Here is a 17016-nt window from a genome sequence, read left to right on the forward strand (position 1 = left end):
GTGCATGTGTGTACATGTTGAAGGCATACAAGCTCCTCGTTGGACAGAATCATACTCTGGGGTGTGTCTACAACCTTCTCTCCATTGGTGGAAGGAGTCTGTATCTTCTTGTCACTTGTGCTTAGTCAAAGGGGTCACCAGGTGAAGATATTAGTAGAAGGATTACATAACTTGTAGTGTTACCTCCCAGTGTTCATTTCTGAAGCTGTTTTATTTATACATATATATCTCAAGGGGTTATTATCAGAAGTGGACTGCCTTTTTTATTTTTAGGACATTTTTGTTTTCTTTTCTTTTTTTAACAATGCTGTGTTTTATTTCTACTGTACAGCAGAGTGACTCAGTTATACATAAATTTATTCTCTTTCATATTCCTTTCCATTATGGTTTGCAACAGGGTATTGAATATGCTCCCTGTGCTGTACAGTAGGACATTGTGATAGGGCTGTTGAGTAGAAGGAATCTTCAAAAGTCTGGGAGATAGGAAGGGACTGTAAGTCGGCAGCTTGATAGAACCCTGGGGGAAGTTTTTACTCTGTCAGGAACATGATCAATTCAGAAGCGGGGCCGTGACCGCTGAGCAACTGTGGAGATGGCAATGGGACAAACAGGACCCGAGGTGCTTCTGAAAAGTGAGCAATGTGATAGTCGTGAGAACGTGCGATTTGATGTGGCTGAGTAGGCAGCATCACTTCGTGAGCCCTGGTCACATCTGTGTGGTAGCTCTCACTCCTCAAGAGGGCATCTTAGTAGAGTTCACAGCCAAGTGGCTTGGTTCCAAGAGTCTCAGAAAAACAAGGAAAAGGTGGAGTGGGGTCTTAGTCAATGGGAGTTCTGGAAAGGGGAAAAGTGAGTCCCAGAGCGTAAGGGAAAAAGCTGTAGGAGTGACTGGGGGAGAGAAAAGCTGAGGAGGAGCGCAGACTTCGTCTTGAACAGGAAGAGGCAGAGGGCGGGCGTCTGTGCAGGGGCTTTCCTCAGGCTTAACTGGGAGGCCCTTACCTCCTGCGTGAATCACGCCCAGGGTGGAGCATCCTCAGACAAGCAGCAGACTTCCTAGTCTGCTGAGGCTTGGCCTGCTTCCCAAGAAAGAGTGTCTCAGAACAGAACTGCCAAGCCCCGAGGGAGAAAATGGACTGAGGCTGGAGAGAAACAACATCTGAGGGTTTTCTTTTTCAAAACGGCCTTTGATGAAACTAAAATTGAGAAGGAAAAGTAGTTTGTCTTTTAGCTAGAATATTTTCCCTTAAGGGAGGGAATACTTGCTTGTGGTACCCTTTATGCTATTTTAATAAAGTACAAAAATGCAGGTGGTTGCCTGCCATGACAGCATGACTCCAAAATAGGAGCTCTCAACCTGGCCCCCGTGAAAGTATGAAGGCAAACTTGTGCAATGTCATACATGCCAAATAAAGGAAAATGAAGAAAAAGAGGATAGGACATTGTCCAACTGAAAGCAAGATACCTTGTCTCTCAAGGGACAAACAAAGGATGTGTTGAGAGCTCTTGCATGGCAGGTACTTGGACCAGACTCACTGCAGAAGGGTCATGACAGGCCTCTTCCATTCTCTCACACACACACTCTCTCTCTGCTATCCCAAGAAGGTTTATTTCTGGGCTTTTTAGGACATTTTAGCCAGTCTCCAGGTAGATTCAAATAATCTACCTCATCACACATTCCATTGATTCCCTACTTCAGCCTCAGTCATTAATACTGGTCCATTCTGGTTGCCTAAGATGAAGGTTTGGGAACTAAGAGAAGTAAATAAAAGGAAGAGAAAACATCTATTTCAAATGATGCTCTTCAAGTCTGAGCTTGTGGATCGCATTTACTGCGAAGGCAGGTGGTTGAAAGACCCAAGTTTGCAAGACTCATAATTAACTGCCTTTCTAGCAGAAGGTGCAGAAGGATGCTGCCAAAATGCCCTGGGACAAATATGTGGACAGCTCTCAAGAGCTCCAAGAGACAGGGTTGCAGAAAGCCTAGCAATTGGGTAATTGTCTCCTAGCAACCAATTGCTGTTTAAGTAATCAGTAGTCATGCCAGTCAGGCTAGACCAGAACATTTCAGTTGCAGTTAACACTAAGTCGTAGACTGGTAAGTAGAATCATTTGTGACATTTCCAAGAGTGCTTCCTGGAGAAAATTTTCAGCACACTTGCTCAGCTGATTCAAGTTACGTTTCTCCTCTTGGTATAAGAATGTGAGATGAGAATTTTTAAACCATAAATGTGTTTCCCAAGTGAAGGTAATTTCAACCATTCCGTTGAATTTATTGAATGTTGAAAGACAGAAAATTGAAAGATGAAAGCAGTCTAGTTAGGAGCACACAGGATAAAGGAAACAGGGTTTCTGTCATTATGTTCCCTAGTCTCATAACTAATGGCAATGTCAAAAACCTATACATTTTCATTTTAATCTTGGCAGTGCTGTATATAATTATTATCACACTGGAACTGCTCTCTTTTCTACTCCCAAATGAATACTGGGAACCTTTTTTTTTTTCCTGTGATATCTTCTTTCTTCCTTCCAGAGTTATATAACCCTGACCAAACTCTCAGGATTTCAGCCAGTTGTGTGACCAAGTAAATTTCTCAGAGAGGCAAAGAATACAGGAATACCATCGTCTGTGTGCATGTAACAGGAACACTACACAGAATATGATTTTGAAAAAATAATTTTAAGCTTCAGATTATTACAATTTAGGTGAATACTGATTAATGACATTTAGGAGAGATTTTATATAAATAAATGTATACACACACAAGATATGCCCTGTTGATATGAGAAATATTGAGTTATTAAAAACTGAACAGATATTTATACTGTCTTTAACTCCAGTTTTAAGAACAAGACCATTTCTATTCAGGATTTTTTTTTTTCCAGTGTGGATATCAAAGGTGTGCAGAACTGAATATGTAAGCTTATGTGCCACACGAAATGGAATATAGTAGCATGCAGTTATTCCCCTGCACATTCCAGAAGTTCATTTAAAAGTCAATGTCCTAAATCTCAGAACCTCTTTTCCTCACTGAAACTTACACATGATTTCTCAGCCAGCCACAAAAAACTTATTTTAACACATAATGTAGCTCATTGCATATTAGCACTATTTCAGATACATTTGAACTATTTATCTTCGTTTTGTGGGAAATTTTCATCTTGAGATGTTATAAATTCATTCTCCCTATCTATGCAGTTGGTAGAGTGGAAATGAACTGAAGTTACTGCATCGAAAGGAACACGTATTTCTGTGACAACAAATGAGCAACTGGCTGTCTCCATTCCTCCTCTTCTCTCTGCCTAGGGACACCCCTTCTTCATAGTTCTACTATCAGCACATAGTATTTCGAAGCCTCTCTGCTCTGACACAGAATAAAAGATAACCATTCTCCTAGGCTTAGAATCTGACGCTCCTGCTAACATGTAACACACAAGTTGTTGGGGTCATTCTTGGGGTCCCATTTGGAATATTCTGTGATATCTTCTGATTTATTTTATGGATGGGCAAAGAAATTTCCTTTTTTATTCTTTTTATGTTTTTTGTTATTCTGTATATCTAGTTTCTAACATTGAACAATTATATGATTTAGGACATTGATTCAATAAGCTTGATCTTTAGCCATGGCACATGAAGGCAGAAGGTAAAAACTGTAAATAGTGGGTTTTCTTAGTTCCACGGTAGAAGGTAGAGGTTCTGTAGCTGGACAACATGGTAAGAGTTAATCAAATACAGGATTTTATTTAAATATTAGTGCATGCATTTCTCTGGAGAGGGATCTCTAGCTTTTATCAACCTCAAAAAGATTAAGAACCATTCATGTAAAAGTTGTCATTGTCTATAAAATGGTGAGTCATTATTACATGGTGAAACCCTATCTATAGGAATTTATCAGCACTGGTTCCTGAAAATGCAAGCTCCAATTTCCTGTTTATTTTCCAAATCCTAATCCCTATACCAAAAATCATCTGGAAAAATCAGGCATCCTGTTAGGTGGAGCCAAATGTAGACAGTCCTGTCATGTTTGACCCAAACCAATGAGTGAATCATTTAGTTTCAAAGAGAATATTAACTTATTTGAAATAAGCCTGGAAACATAATTATTTTTAACATTTTCCTTCTAAGAAACTTGGTGATTTTATTTACAATGTGATGATTAAAGGACTTTTAAAAAGGGGGAATCTCAAGACCTCCAATTAGCCATACTCTGCCATGGCATTCCTCATCCTCACCTTGCAAAAGATAAGATAAATTACTTCGCTATTAACTGTTACACTTAGTGCTGCTGCTGGTTATAAACAGGAGATCTTGGCCAACTGTGCTTCAGCTCAACTGAGAAGCAGAGCAATAGGCAAAGAAATGGACTTGATCATTGTCTTAAAAGATAAAATAACTGTAATGTATGACAGCTTCCAAGTGTTGAGCTCATAAATATGTGACAGGTACTGTACAAAATACCGTATCTTCGTTATCACATTTAATCCTCACAGTAGTAATCCAGTTGTTTACTTCATTGTACAGCTAGTGAAACTGAGCCCCAAGTCACATCCCTAGCAAATGCTAGAGGCCTGGTTCTGTAGCCCAGTACAGTAGAGGTCAGAGGTCTTAATTTCTTGACATTGGGAACTTGAGGAGAATGAGTTATAGAGGCCTTCATACAAGTTCCTTCTTTGAAGGCCAGACAGGGAGAGCGGTGTCTAAATCCAGCTTGCAACTTGTCTCTTTAAGGAAGAAAAGCAGGGTAAGATGACCTCATGGAGTTCACTACACTGGAGTTTTCTCTGCTCTTGAAAAGAGAAACTGCTTTTACAGGGAATGGGTCCTGAGGAGTTTCAGGGTAAAAAAAAAACTTGACAGTTACAACAGGGACAAAATAAAACTGTGACATCAGAGGAAAGAAAGGTTTCGTGTGGTTATCGATTTATTTTTTTAAATGCCATTCCGGAAAAGTAATCCCTCCTTGTATGGGTGGAGCCAGGGGAGTATACGAGTTGCTTCCCATGTGAAGAACGATGTGAAACAGCTCATCTGTGTAAAACTGGCCTTGGCAGTGCTGCCGGGACAAGTGAGGCCTTCAGGAATCTGCTGAGTAAATGCTGGTTGTGCAAGTCATTGGCCCGAAAGCTGGGGTGTATTTTGCACACCGAAGCTTCATTCATGCCATCATGGCAAAAATATGCAAAGAAAGCTGTGACTTTCTCATAGCATGTCAACTATCTCTTCCTCTTTCCCTTCTTCACTCCGAATCTTTTCTATGAACTATTTTAAACAAAGACTGTTGCCCTTGTCTCCTGAACAACAGCCCTGAGGCAATGGGGACAGGACCACCAATGACTCTGTAGCCCTTGAATCACTTATTGTCACTTAATTGGAAATTCTGTCTTTTTCCTCATACCTACCCAGAGTACCCACAGGCATTGTTTGGACTTTCAAGCAGTACTGAGAGTTGGTTTTACTGACCTATGTTGTTGAACTTGTCTTTTTTCTTTTCTTCATTCTTCCTCATAACACAAGAAGACAGAAGATTATTCTATCCACTCAAAAAAATATATTTTTGCTGGTAGTAGTTTCCTCAAGTTGATGGAATTGATCCATATTTTCTGCTTCAATTGTCATGTTAAACACAGGGACCCCAATGGTCGTTTCAAAGAGGATTATTTTTCCTTCCCCAACTTGAACTCTTTTGGGGGTGTTTTAAGTCCTTTCGTATTTGAATTTTGATTTGAAAATTGTGTATAGCACCTGCTGTCTTCTCTCTCGAACCTCAATGCTTATTAGTACCCTGCTTGTCAGTGTATCTTCAGCCAGACTCTCATCTTCATCAACTGTCATTGCTGCTCCTGCTGCTGCTAAGTCGCTTCAGTCGTGTCCGACTCTTTGCGACCCCATAGACGGCAGCCCACCAGGCTCCCCCATCCCTGGGATTCTCCAGGCAAGAACACTGGAGTGGGTTGCCATTTCCTTCTCCAATGCATGAAAGTGAAAAGTGAAAGTGGAGTCACTCAGTCGTGTCCGACTCTTTGTGACCCCATGGACTGCAGCCTACCAGGCTCCTCCATCCATGGGATTTTCCAGGCAAGAGTATTGGAAGGGGTCGCCAGTGCCTTCTCTGTGCTGCTCCTGGGACATAAATTATCTCTTACCCGGTGTCACTCGTTTCCTTGACTTTCCTGTGTGTTGCTGTGATTTCTGAACTGCTTGTATCTTATTTGCCTTTTCCATGCCTCTGCCATGGCTGTAGGATTTCTTTGTGAACAGTAACTCCAAGCAGGTAAGTGAGCTAAAACCCCCAGCTTGCTTAATATAACTCCTTGGCTCACTATAGCTCAAAATGTCTTGGTTTTCCTGGGTTTTTTCCTAGGGTAATGCAATGTCTAGTTAATTCCACATTGGGTTTCAACTCTTCACTGAATATCAGAGGTATGCCTGAAAGCTCTGCACAATATGAAATAGTTAAAGTTTGGTCACATGGTGCCTCTTAATATAGACTCCATATTGCCTTTGTTTCCTAAACCATTATCCAGTTCCAGAAATGTTTGGTTTAAATGCCATGATGTATTTTTTAAATTGATCCTGACCTTTCCATAAAATCAGACTTGCTGTATATCAAATCAGTCTGTTTTTACCTTGATGCTCTGTTTACTCAAAAGGTATTGTATGTATAATTGCCTTATGCCTCTTCCACCATAAATTATGGCTCTCCTTGCTTACAACTCTCTGTTCAGCAGCAGAGTGCACAAGTAGTGTTTTATTGTTAATTGAAGTAAATTGAACAATCCCTTGAACTGCACACTCCCTGTTGTCCATCAGGCTCCAGCGTAATAATGAAAGGTACCATCTGGGCCTGGGAGCTTCCTATTGCACATAAAGACGTTTGGAAGGTTTTATTGTTCAGTTTTCTGAGTGTTCAGGATGCAAATGGTTCTGGAGTGAATGGGCCCTGCAAATGGCTGGACCGGCAGTGGCACGCCTCAGCTGAGGTTGATTCATAGTGACAGTCCTTCTGTCTGCTCTCCATTGGGATTTGGGGGACAAAAGGAGGGTAGCGCTCATTGATAATTTATGCATCTTCAACTTAGAAGCACTTTGTTCTTCCAAATAATGCTTTTTCAAATGTGGGTGGTCAGCTTTTCTTGTTATTTTCCTTTGTCAACTAGATTTTAGCCTTTGTTTCAGTCCCACCACCCCCCTCCATTCCCCTCCTCACCATCTCAGCTGTGCGTGTGTGCGTGTGTACATGTAAACAGCAAATATAAAGGAAAACTGTGTGTCTGAAGTTGGAATGTCCCTGTTTGACTTTGATGGATTTCTTTCCTGCTCTTTATAGAAAGAAGCAGATGCCATTGATGACACACTGGGCTCCAAACTTAAAGTCAGAGAGCTTTCGGTGATCGATGGTCGGAGAGCTCAGAATTGCAACATCCTTCTCTCGAGGTATTGTTGATGTTGTCTCAACATTTCTGGTAGGACCAGCTTTTCTATCTTGTGGCCCCAAACCACGTGGTTGGACTCATTCTTTTACCTGAACTCTACTGAGGGTCAGCTCTCCGAGTTTCTTCTGTCCAAGGTGAAGAGGACTCTTAGTGTTTACTTTCCCTCATGGAACATGTCAGAGCTGGTGCCTACTTTCTTGGGGTTTAATTTCCACAGACTCCTAAATTTTAAAAAGCAGAACATCTGAAATCAATGTTTTGCTTGGTTTTTCCAGAGAGCCTGTAAAATGGACTTTACTGTTATTTATACTTCTCGGCTTTAGAGCTATTAATACTTTGGCCATTGAAATAACACTGTCACAGAGTCAGCACCCACCATGAAGCCTCTGTTTCATTTTGCTTCTTAAGTCACCCTTTTAAACTTCAGATTATATTATTTCATGTTCTTTGTGAACATATTTATGACTAAAAATATGTCAATAAACCTCAGTGAAATGCTAATTTATCCAGTTCAGCCCCATTCAAAAGTATTTCTCATAATTGATGAACCATCATGGTCCTAGAGCTTGAAAAAAAGAAAGGAAATTTAGGAGCCTGGAATCCGATTATAAATAGCTTCAGGGAATGTGTCAGCTAGTCTTGGGCATTTCGAGTAGCTTGTCTGAATCTAGTTTCTTCTTTTCTCTAAAAAGGACTTTCACATTAGGCAGAGATACCTGATGTTGATGAGGCGAAGGAAAATGTAAAGAACCTTGAAGTTTGGGGCATTCTGTACAATCTAAGTCACATTGGTTACACTCTGGAAAGAATGTTGAATCTGTATCAAGCCTGGTGCAAGGTGACTTCTCTTTCAGGAATGGTGAAGATGGAAAGTAGTAGTTCTTATTTTTCACACGGTCTTAGAGTAAATTGAACACAAAGCGCTGCTGCTTGGTTTGCAGCATAGATGCTTGATTGAGAGCCAGATGTATATTACTTTAGGGAGAAAATGTTTCTTTTAGTGAAAGAGAAATTGAAGCTTGGTAAGACCCCTGAGTTTTAATACAACTAGTAAGGTAATGTGAACCATCCTGTTAGCACTTACTTTTCTGCCTCTGGCTAGAAGCTGTGTAAATGGCCAGGCCCTGTGTTTATCCTCACTTGTGTTCAGCAAGACACTATTGAAGATAGTTTTGAAGGTCTACATATTTTTTTTCTATAGACTGTACAATTTGTTTTGTTACAACTTCTTTTTACAAATAACATTTTTACTTAATAGCAAAATTAAATGAAAATTTGGAGAAAGTCTTTTTTTTAAACCCTAGAATTTCCCCCTCTATTTTGTACTTTTGCAGTATAGAAGAGCCCCTTAAAAACAACTTGGCAAAGAGAGCCATCACACTGAACTTTTATAGTATTTAAGAGCTCTAACTGTGACCCAGTTCCTCATAGACAGATCATTCTCAGTACAAGATGCCACCGAGGGTAATTACACTAGTTATAGATAAGGTTACAACTCTTTCTGGCAAAGTTCCCATCTCATTATTGGAGGGATTGTTTCATATTTGCCGTATGTCATTCCCTTGTTACATCAAAAATGTCAAAGGCTAAGGGGACTTAGAATGTGAATATGTCTAAACTCTCTAGTAGACTATTCTAAGAACTTGTGTCTATTAAATTATCTATTAATATCCAATTTAATGAATAAGTATTACAGTGAGCACATAACATTGAAAATGTATTATGTGTGACAAGCTGATTTTGAGACCCAGTTACCCTTACAGTAATTGGGCCTTATTGATCAGGGTCTAAAACCTTCTCTGCCACAGAGAAGTCAGGACTGCATGCTTTTCTGCTCAGTGCTCAATAGTTTTACTCTCTCTTCAGGAAAGCACAGGATAGCTAAAGGTAAAAGAAATGAAGCAGAACTAATTTGTTTTTTATTTAGTTGTTTAACCACTCAGCAATTTACCTTGCTTTCACTCTTCCTTTTCATCCGCGATGCATGACTACACACAAAAGGAGCAAGGGGCTTCAAGGATGGGAAAGATGCTTTTGATGCTTTGATGTTTTTTGTCTTCGAGTTGTCACTTTGGAGTATTTATTTGCCTGGCACTGTGCTGGATGCCGTAGGATGTCCCAAGACTTATGATTGCACTGTTGCCTTCAGCAGCACATGGCTAATTGGAGAAGAACAATACCACAGGCAAGATGACTTGTGAACAATGCAGGTCTTAGACTGGTCTGGCTGGAAGGAGACAGGCAGCCCCGCCAAGGGAGAGAGGGGACAGCAGCAGGATTTTCCTGAGAAAGTGGGCCTTGCGGCGGGGCGGGGCGGCGCAGGAGGCAGTGCCAAGGGTATGGCAGAAGCAAAGAGCAAAGGTGGGGGAGGGGGAAGGGGGCGTTCAAGCAGAGCTGTAGAGAGAGCTCTGTGGTTGCAATGTCTTACTTGGATTAAATGAAGTCAGGCAGGAGCGTCTGAGATCCAGGTCTGGTGCTTTTGTAACAGCCTGAGTCCACCCAGAGTCAGTCTATAAAATGGAGATAATGAAAGTGGTAGGTCTGTAAGAATGAGAACGCAGCACCTGAGAAGCACTAACAGAGTGCCTGCACATGGCAGCTGCTCAGTCAGTGGCCGGATTATATTCCCAGGGGATCCAGAGCCAGTGCCTTTTGCTCCAGAGAAGAGCACTGTCTCAGTAAGGTTTTGAGTTTGATCTCATGGGTTTGCAGGATAGGTTGGAAGGGGTCAAGCTGGAGGCACAGGCTGCCATCAGACAGGAAGCTCTTTTTGTTGCTCAGCTAAGCCCTGATGAGGGACGGACTGGAGAGAGAAACTGTCACTAGCATTTGGAGACTGACTTTGTGCCTGGGGACAATGAGTAGGAGTGTTTCCAAGCTGATGTCAAGATCTCCGACCTTTCCACACTTACTGCCTTTCTTCTTTTCTGCTTATTGCCTTCCCAAAGTCTGGTAACCCTCTCTCTGTGTCTTATCTTGCTGACTGGGAATTTAATTTCCAGCAGTGTAGTCATTATACCTAATTCCACCACAGCGAAAGCCCGTGGCATGTTCTGTGGGCGGTATTGTAATGTGCACGTGTCTGCACTGTTTGGTTATCTTTAAAAACTCTTCCTTACCCACACACTGAGGAAGTTCATGGACCATTTGGCCAGGTGTAGGTTCCACGGCTTCACCTGGAGCCAAAAAGTTCAGCTGGAAGGAAAGCCCACCTCATTGCAGGGTCCAAGCAGCGGAGAAAGTGCATGTGCTCACAGCGTGAGAGGCCAAGGCCTCTCAGCACCCAGAAAGAGGCTGTCTGGAAGGGGGGTGCTTCAGGCCACCGCAAATCCTACCTGTCACAGACCTGAGAAATGAGTGAAATGGACGTGGTGTGCCTGAGAACTGTTCCTCAGGCCCCCGGCAGAGCCAGCCAGCTTCTCTGCTGTGTATGTGTGTAGGTGACATGTGGCAATTTAAATTCCCTTGGCTTTATTTCCTAAACATAGCTCTCCTTTCCTTTCAAAAAGAAAAACAAAAAAATAAGAATCTCGGAAGCTGGCTTATATTGCAAAATGAACCCACCTAAAATACACTTTTATGAAGTGTTCTGCCATTCTTTTTTTTTTTCCAGATGCTCATTTAACATGACAGCTAGGGTGTAGTAAACCACAAAAAGCTACTTTAAAGTGGAGGGATTTGGCTTAAATCCACTGAAACAGAGCTCAGGCTGATCTAGCCACCCATCCTTAACTTAGTTTAATTGCGCCTGGATGTTCCAGGTCTCTTGGCGAATTTTTGAAATACTTGAGTGGAGCAAGGTGGAGTTAAATACCGGTTTTAAATGGCCAGTTTGTTTCCTGCCTTGCATAGCAAGTTGAAGTAGGTGTCTCACAAGTTGCCACCCTCCTGCACGCCAGAACACTGACAAGCTCTCAAAGCCATTAAAAGTTTAGGATTGGTAGGGCCCTTCAATTACAGAGATTAGCGGCTCATTCAGTGGATGACAGACGATACTAAGAACTCTTTGGCAACCTAGAGAAGCCTCCCAGAGGGCCGCGGACCCCTCTCCTCTTTCCCCAAAGGTACAGCTTCTTTGTCAGCTCCCACAGGCCACGTGCAAGGCAGGATGTTAACAGGTAGATTTTCTTAAGTACTAGCCATTAAAGTCTCAAGTATCTTTGTGGGCCACATTAAGAGAAACCAAAATTGTTATGAATTAGTGCCAGTGTTTAGTCCAGACAGCCTCAGGGGGTTGAACAGCATAAATATATACAATTTCAAAAGCAAGAAGTTCTGCACTCCATATGGGGAGCTAATGAAATGCAAATCTGATACTTCAAGTATTGTTCTCACTCTGACGTTCAACTCCTTTTCTCTTAAATGGAAAACAGAAGGACTCAGCAGAAAGACACCATAAAGTGGTTTCTCCCACTTGGTGTGGAAAGGACACAGAACTAATCTTTTTTTAAATAAGTGGAGCTTTTCTCATGATGATTTTATATGTTTCCAGAGCCTGATGGTTTTCATTCATGGCAGTTTCAACCTTACCTCACATCCTGCTTCTTTCACCTTGCTGGCTACACCATGGTCTTTGCCCTTACTTGACTCAGGAGTCTTTAGTGTCCTGAAATCTAGGGCTACCCAGGGCCCATGTGGTGGAGATCTTGAGCCGGGATAGAGTTTTCCTCTGTTGTGTGTTTCACCCATGCCAAATTGACGTATTTATGCCATTTAAGTTGGGTGGTTTTACATCATGATGATCTAGAGACCATGTGCATGGCAAATGATTGTCTCTAGACCAAATCAACCTGGGGAAGTCTGTCTGGTCCAAAGTCTCTGTCCACAGCCCAGGAGTTATGATGGTGCTACAACTTGGACTAGGGAAGAGAACAGGTCTTATTCTAGAACATGGACAAATTGGCGTGTTGCCTAGGTGCTCTAGTTGGGTTTGAAAGCACAAATTAGAGTAGTATTTATACAATAGGATTCCCCAATCTGTTCCTTCCTATTGGCCTACTTATTGGTACATGAAACAACATCCAGTATCAATGGCAGGATGGATGCTTTTAACAAGATCATGTCAAAATCTAGAGGAAAGGACAGGCAAGGGATGTCCAGAATGAGGTGTGTCTTGCCCAGGTCCTTTCCTCCTCAGATGGCCACCTGTGCACTCACCCAGCCCTCTTGGGAGAGCATAGGCAGCCTTTGTGTGGAGTGTTTCTGCCTATCATCTGATTCTCGCAAACACGTGCTTCAGTTGCTCAGTCATGTCCAACTCTTTGCCACCCCGTGGACTGCAACAAACCCAGCTTCCCTGTCCTTCACCGTCTCCTGGAGTTTGCCCAAACTTGTGTCCATTGAGTCAGTGATGCCATCCAACCATCTCAAACATAAGCACCTTTAAAATAAGCACTGTGACTTCTGATTCTTTGTTAATACTCCTGGGCCTAATGGGTGCTATAGACAGAGAGGAAAACTCCAGTGAAATAATGGCTCTGAGAGCACTTTGGGAAGTTTCATGGTAAGCCTACTTATTGATCAAATAGCTGTACTTGAATATTGATGTTACATAAGTATTGCTGCTTTTTTTTTCTGGATGGAAAAATGTGCCTTGCAGAATAAACATAGTTCATTGTGCCCTTTCTATAGTGAGACACGGTGCTAACCACTTTGCATGTGCTATTTCACTTTACACACACAAAAATACCCTTTTTAAAAAAAAATACATAGTTCTTATTATCTCTGTTGTATAGATGAAGCAACTGGGGCTAAAGAAAAGATTTTTTCCAAGGTCACACTGACCAGGAAGTGTCAGAGCCAAGACATGAGTACAACCTGTCTGATGCCAGAGCCCCTTACTTCAAATGTTACACGTGAAGGCTGTATGCCTTGCTCTATATTTTTGTGTTTAGTCTTTATCCTCTGTCCTAAATGTGATTCTTCTTGAAGATCATAAACAAGAAGAATGAATCAAATAATGTTAATATGAGACCCTAGTGGTAGCTTATAAGGAAGTAGGAATTTTTAAATAAGTCTGGGTCTGATGCTTAAAAGCAGAACAAAAGAATGACCCCATTGTAACAGCTAATAATCTGATTAAGATTTTTTGCCCCAGTTAAGACTTTTGGTTATATCTAATAAAAACAAATTTTACAAGCATGTTTTAATTTCATCTTTTTTCACATTCAACACTTTGTTGTGCTGCCATAATCAAGACATAAATCCTTCATATAAATCAGTAAATCATAGGAATTAATGGTAGACAGGAAAACAGAAATCGGATTTGAGTTTTTGCTTAAATCTCTTCTTATGAGATATTAACTAGATAAGCATTATTTGTTAAAAGAATTTGGGATTAACAATCAACAGTGTTGGGTTTGTGTTAGATACTGTGCCTTTGTATGCGTTTGGGCAAATCACTCAGCCATTCTGAGCCTCAGTTTCTCCCTCTATTAAAAAAAAATCTTCAGTTATTTTGAATCCAAAATGAAATAACATATATGAACACACCTCAGCTATGTTATTTTGTATATCAACTATTCAATTTTTTAACAATAACATTCTCAACATGCATTTTTAATTTGAGAGCAAACCTTAAACACGCCTGACACATAATCAAGTTAAAAAGTTAATTTTCCTCTTTGACCTGCAATTCGTAAATACTATGTATTAAATAGCTGTGTGTGGGTGTTTTCCCTACTTCTCATCTTTCAATCCCTTGCTTAAGGAAACTAAACGGTAGAACATAACAGCTTTGTTCTCTGTGTCAGCAGAGCATTACAAAGCCCAGAAAGAATGTTAAAGCCATTTCAAAATACTATTTTTAGATGCAACACGGTCAGGAAATAAGCTTTCACTGAGAGATTTTGAGAAAAATGGTACCTGAAGGTTGGCAACTGACGTAGTAAAATGAGTTATCTTGTATTAAATTGTTAACAATATCAGCTTGAGTAGTCCCAACAAATAAACATTCTTTCTCCAGGTTGAAATTATCCAATGATGAAATCAAACGAGCAATTCTAACCATGGATGAGCAGGAGGATCTGCCCAAGGACATGTTGGAACAGGTGAGCTGCCGGGTAACACTCAGAGCACAGATTATGCCAGACTCTCAGTGGGGAGGGATCCCAAGGAGACATAGTTGTTGTTAGTAGACAATTTCCTCACCTCTCAGTGGAGGAGGTCAGGCCAAGGTTGCACGTGTCTCTGTTAGAAGGCTCTAGGACTTGCTCCTCCCCTTGTATCTCAAAATGATGGGTGAGAAGGACGTCCTAAGTGCATTAAATGCCTAGGGCCCTCGATGCCAGAGTCTGTCTCTCATGCTGCTGCGATCAAGTTGTTACTCCTCAGCAGGTCACATAAATCTACTAGCTTTAGTAGAAAGTGTCTGTTTCACCGGAATACTGAGAATCTCAGCACTGTGAGATCACGGCCTGCACTGCAGAAACTGAATCACTGCTTAATCCCTGACACATTTGTGTCTTGGTCTTGGCTCACCATTCCCACAACCACAAAAGCCACTGTCAACCCCCTGGCGCTGTCATTGGCACTCATATGTGTCATAAGGCAGGGTGTGAACTTCTTGGGGCTGGGTCCTGTCTTTGTAAATTGTACCGTACTCTTCTTGTGTTGTAAACGGCAGTAAATTCAAATGCCAGGGCTACCAAGTGTAGGGTAGACTTAAACACAGTCAGTATACATCCTTGTCCATGAGATCTGGAGATAATTTGTAATTTTTTGTGGCCAAGCAACAAGTCAGATGTGGTGCCCTAGCCTCTCTTCATGCAGTATTTCCATAACACACTCTGTGCAGCCACTCCAGCCATGTTGAGTGTTGTCAGCAGCTTGGTTCATTTATCTTCCAAATGATACTCTTGGTAATGTTGTGCCGGTAGATAACCCCAGGGATTGTTACCTATCTCTTGGTCTGCGCCTAAATTTTCTTGTGCTTTGTGGGAATGTCTCTGAATGATCTCATCCTGTTCTGTCTCCTTGTCTCACTGTCCTGCCGCAGAATCACGTTTTGAGAGTTTGGTCACAAGGCCCCACCTGTTTCTTAGAGCCAGGTCCACCTGAGGTCATAGGTGGACACAGGTGATCACGATTCCAGGCTGAGCTGGAGGTGTCACCTGCAGGTGTGCTCAGCTCCCAGGAGCAAGAGAAAAGGCTGCTTTGCTCCGCTAACAGGGATCTCATGGTGGTGGGTTGCTCCAGCTGGCGCGCCTGTTTGCATGTGCATCCTGTCCTGTTTTCACTGACTTTCCCCAAGGCCTCAGCCACGAGGTGGGAGGAGTGACGCGTGCGGTGTCACCACACCTCCGTGGGCCCGCCCCTCCCTGAAACCTCTGCAGCTGCAGTCATCTGGGGTGAAAACCCTCACACTCAGCAGTGGAAAAACTTTTTCTGCTGTCCTTTTAAGGTTTGATTTAGTTCCCAAAATAGTTAATGACTATGTTTCCAAGTCTGTTAGGATGCTCTGTGCATAAATAGTTTCAAACTATTCCTAAACTGAAAATTCCTTTTTCAAGCATTTTGCAGCTCCTCTCCTCACTCTCCTCCCCCTCCTCTGCCTCTCAGAACACTCGTCAAAACAGAGCCTCTGTCCCTGAGAGTGGAGCTCCGCTGCCCTTTGTCCCTCCCCAACCCCCAGGTGACCCTGCTTTGCAAATGCTGGCACCAGAAACTGCTTCACCCAGCGTAAAGAACTGGGCAGAAGGCACTTTGGTCGTTAGGTCTTCAGCCTCTGTCGACAAGGTTGTATGTTTAAAATTCCACCAGATCTGTTTACTGTGAAATTGCATCCAGCAAAATTCCTCCTTGAGGGAAAGGATTTCTAAAGCTTGCCAAAAGAGCTTGTAGTGCAAATAGAATGTACTTCAGATAAATACAAGGGAAAAAAGAAGTCTGCTGAAGCAGACTCTGGCCAAGTGGGATACTTCTGACTCTGCTCTCCTGAGAGCTCTGAGTGGCGTGCTCTCTGCTCGTCTCCCAGGTTCTTTCTTTTCCTGCTCACTCTAACCCTCCTTCCTGTGCCTGAACACAGCATCCTTTACGACTCAATATGGTCTGCATCTGAGCCAAGTTCATCCCCTCCTCTCCTGCTGCTTTTAGCCACTGAGATCAGATCTCAGATGAGGTCACTCCTCTTTCTTGGGATGCACACCTTTCTCCTCATCACCAGATGTTTGTTTGACTCTTCATTCTTTTCAAAACTGTCCATACACCGTCTGTTCTCAACTCTACCTTGAGAAGGCCCAGGCCTTTAGTCTCAGCCTCTCACTGTTGCCCTTGTGAATAACGAGAGAGAGAGAGGATGACTGTGTTATCCCGAAAAGGGGTCTGTGACTCAGCAGGCAGGTATGAGGGATCCCTCATACTAGAACTGAATTCCAAAAGGTAAAAATCCAAACTCGGGGGAAAAAAACAAGGCTTGTGCTCCCCCTGGCTCCTTCCTTCCTTTGCCCTACCACCTTCTCTCCTGCACGGAGGAAGCACAAGAATGTCCCATCCAGTGTCACCACTGGAACAAGGGAACACCCATCCTAAATGCTGTCAGGCCGCCAAACCTATAGACTCCCTGACGTCTACTTCCACCTCTCCTCC

At 42.3% G+C, this 17016-nt stretch overlaps 2 protein-coding genes across 10 annotated transcripts in view; one reads left to right on the top strand and one right to left on the bottom strand.

The window, feature by feature from the left end:
* Positions 1-17016, top strand: part of DAAM1 (dishevelled associated activator of morphogenesis 1) — a 175056-nt gene that overhangs the window by 138663 nt on the left and 19377 nt on the right. For 4 of the 5 annotated variants that reach the window (XM_081509675.1, XM_081509674.1, XM_081509677.1 and 1 more), the window contains exons 16-17: positions 7326-7432; positions 14396-14480. In XM_081509675.1, the coding sequence (XP_081365801.1) occupies positions 7326-7432; positions 14396-14480 (192 nt within the window). Of the gene's footprint in view, positions 1-6239; positions 6270-7325; positions 7433-14395; positions 14481-17016 lie in introns of all 5 variants that reach the window. The other variant, XM_081509678.1, reaches the window with a different exon arrangement.
* L3HYPDH (trans-L-3-hydroxyproline dehydratase) overlaps positions 1-17016 on the bottom strand; it is a 132266-nt gene that overhangs the window by 6518 nt on the left and 108732 nt on the right. For 2 of the 5 annotated variants that reach the window (XR_014059371.1, XR_014059372.1), the window contains exons 7-8: positions 9860-9941; positions 9383-9590 (exon numbers count right to left, since the gene is read on the bottom strand). The exons of 2 other annotated variants lie outside the window; for them this stretch is intronic. Coding sequence is in view for 1 of the 3 variants with exons in the window: in XM_081509684.1 (XP_081365810.1) it covers positions 9937-9941 (5 nt within the window). In the remaining 2 variants the exon portion in view is untranslated. Of the gene's footprint in view, positions 1-9382; positions 9591-9795; positions 9942-17016 lie in introns of those variants that run through there. One more of the 5 variants, XM_081509684.1, reaches the window with a different exon arrangement.

Source organism: Giraffa tippelskirchi, chromosome 7, assembly GCF_054371585.1.
Source record: "Giraffa tippelskirchi isolate mGirTip1 chromosome 7, T2T-mGirTip1v1.2.pri, whole genome shotgun sequence".
NCBI lineage: Eukaryota > Metazoa > Chordata > Mammalia > Artiodactyla > Giraffidae > Giraffa > Giraffa tippelskirchi.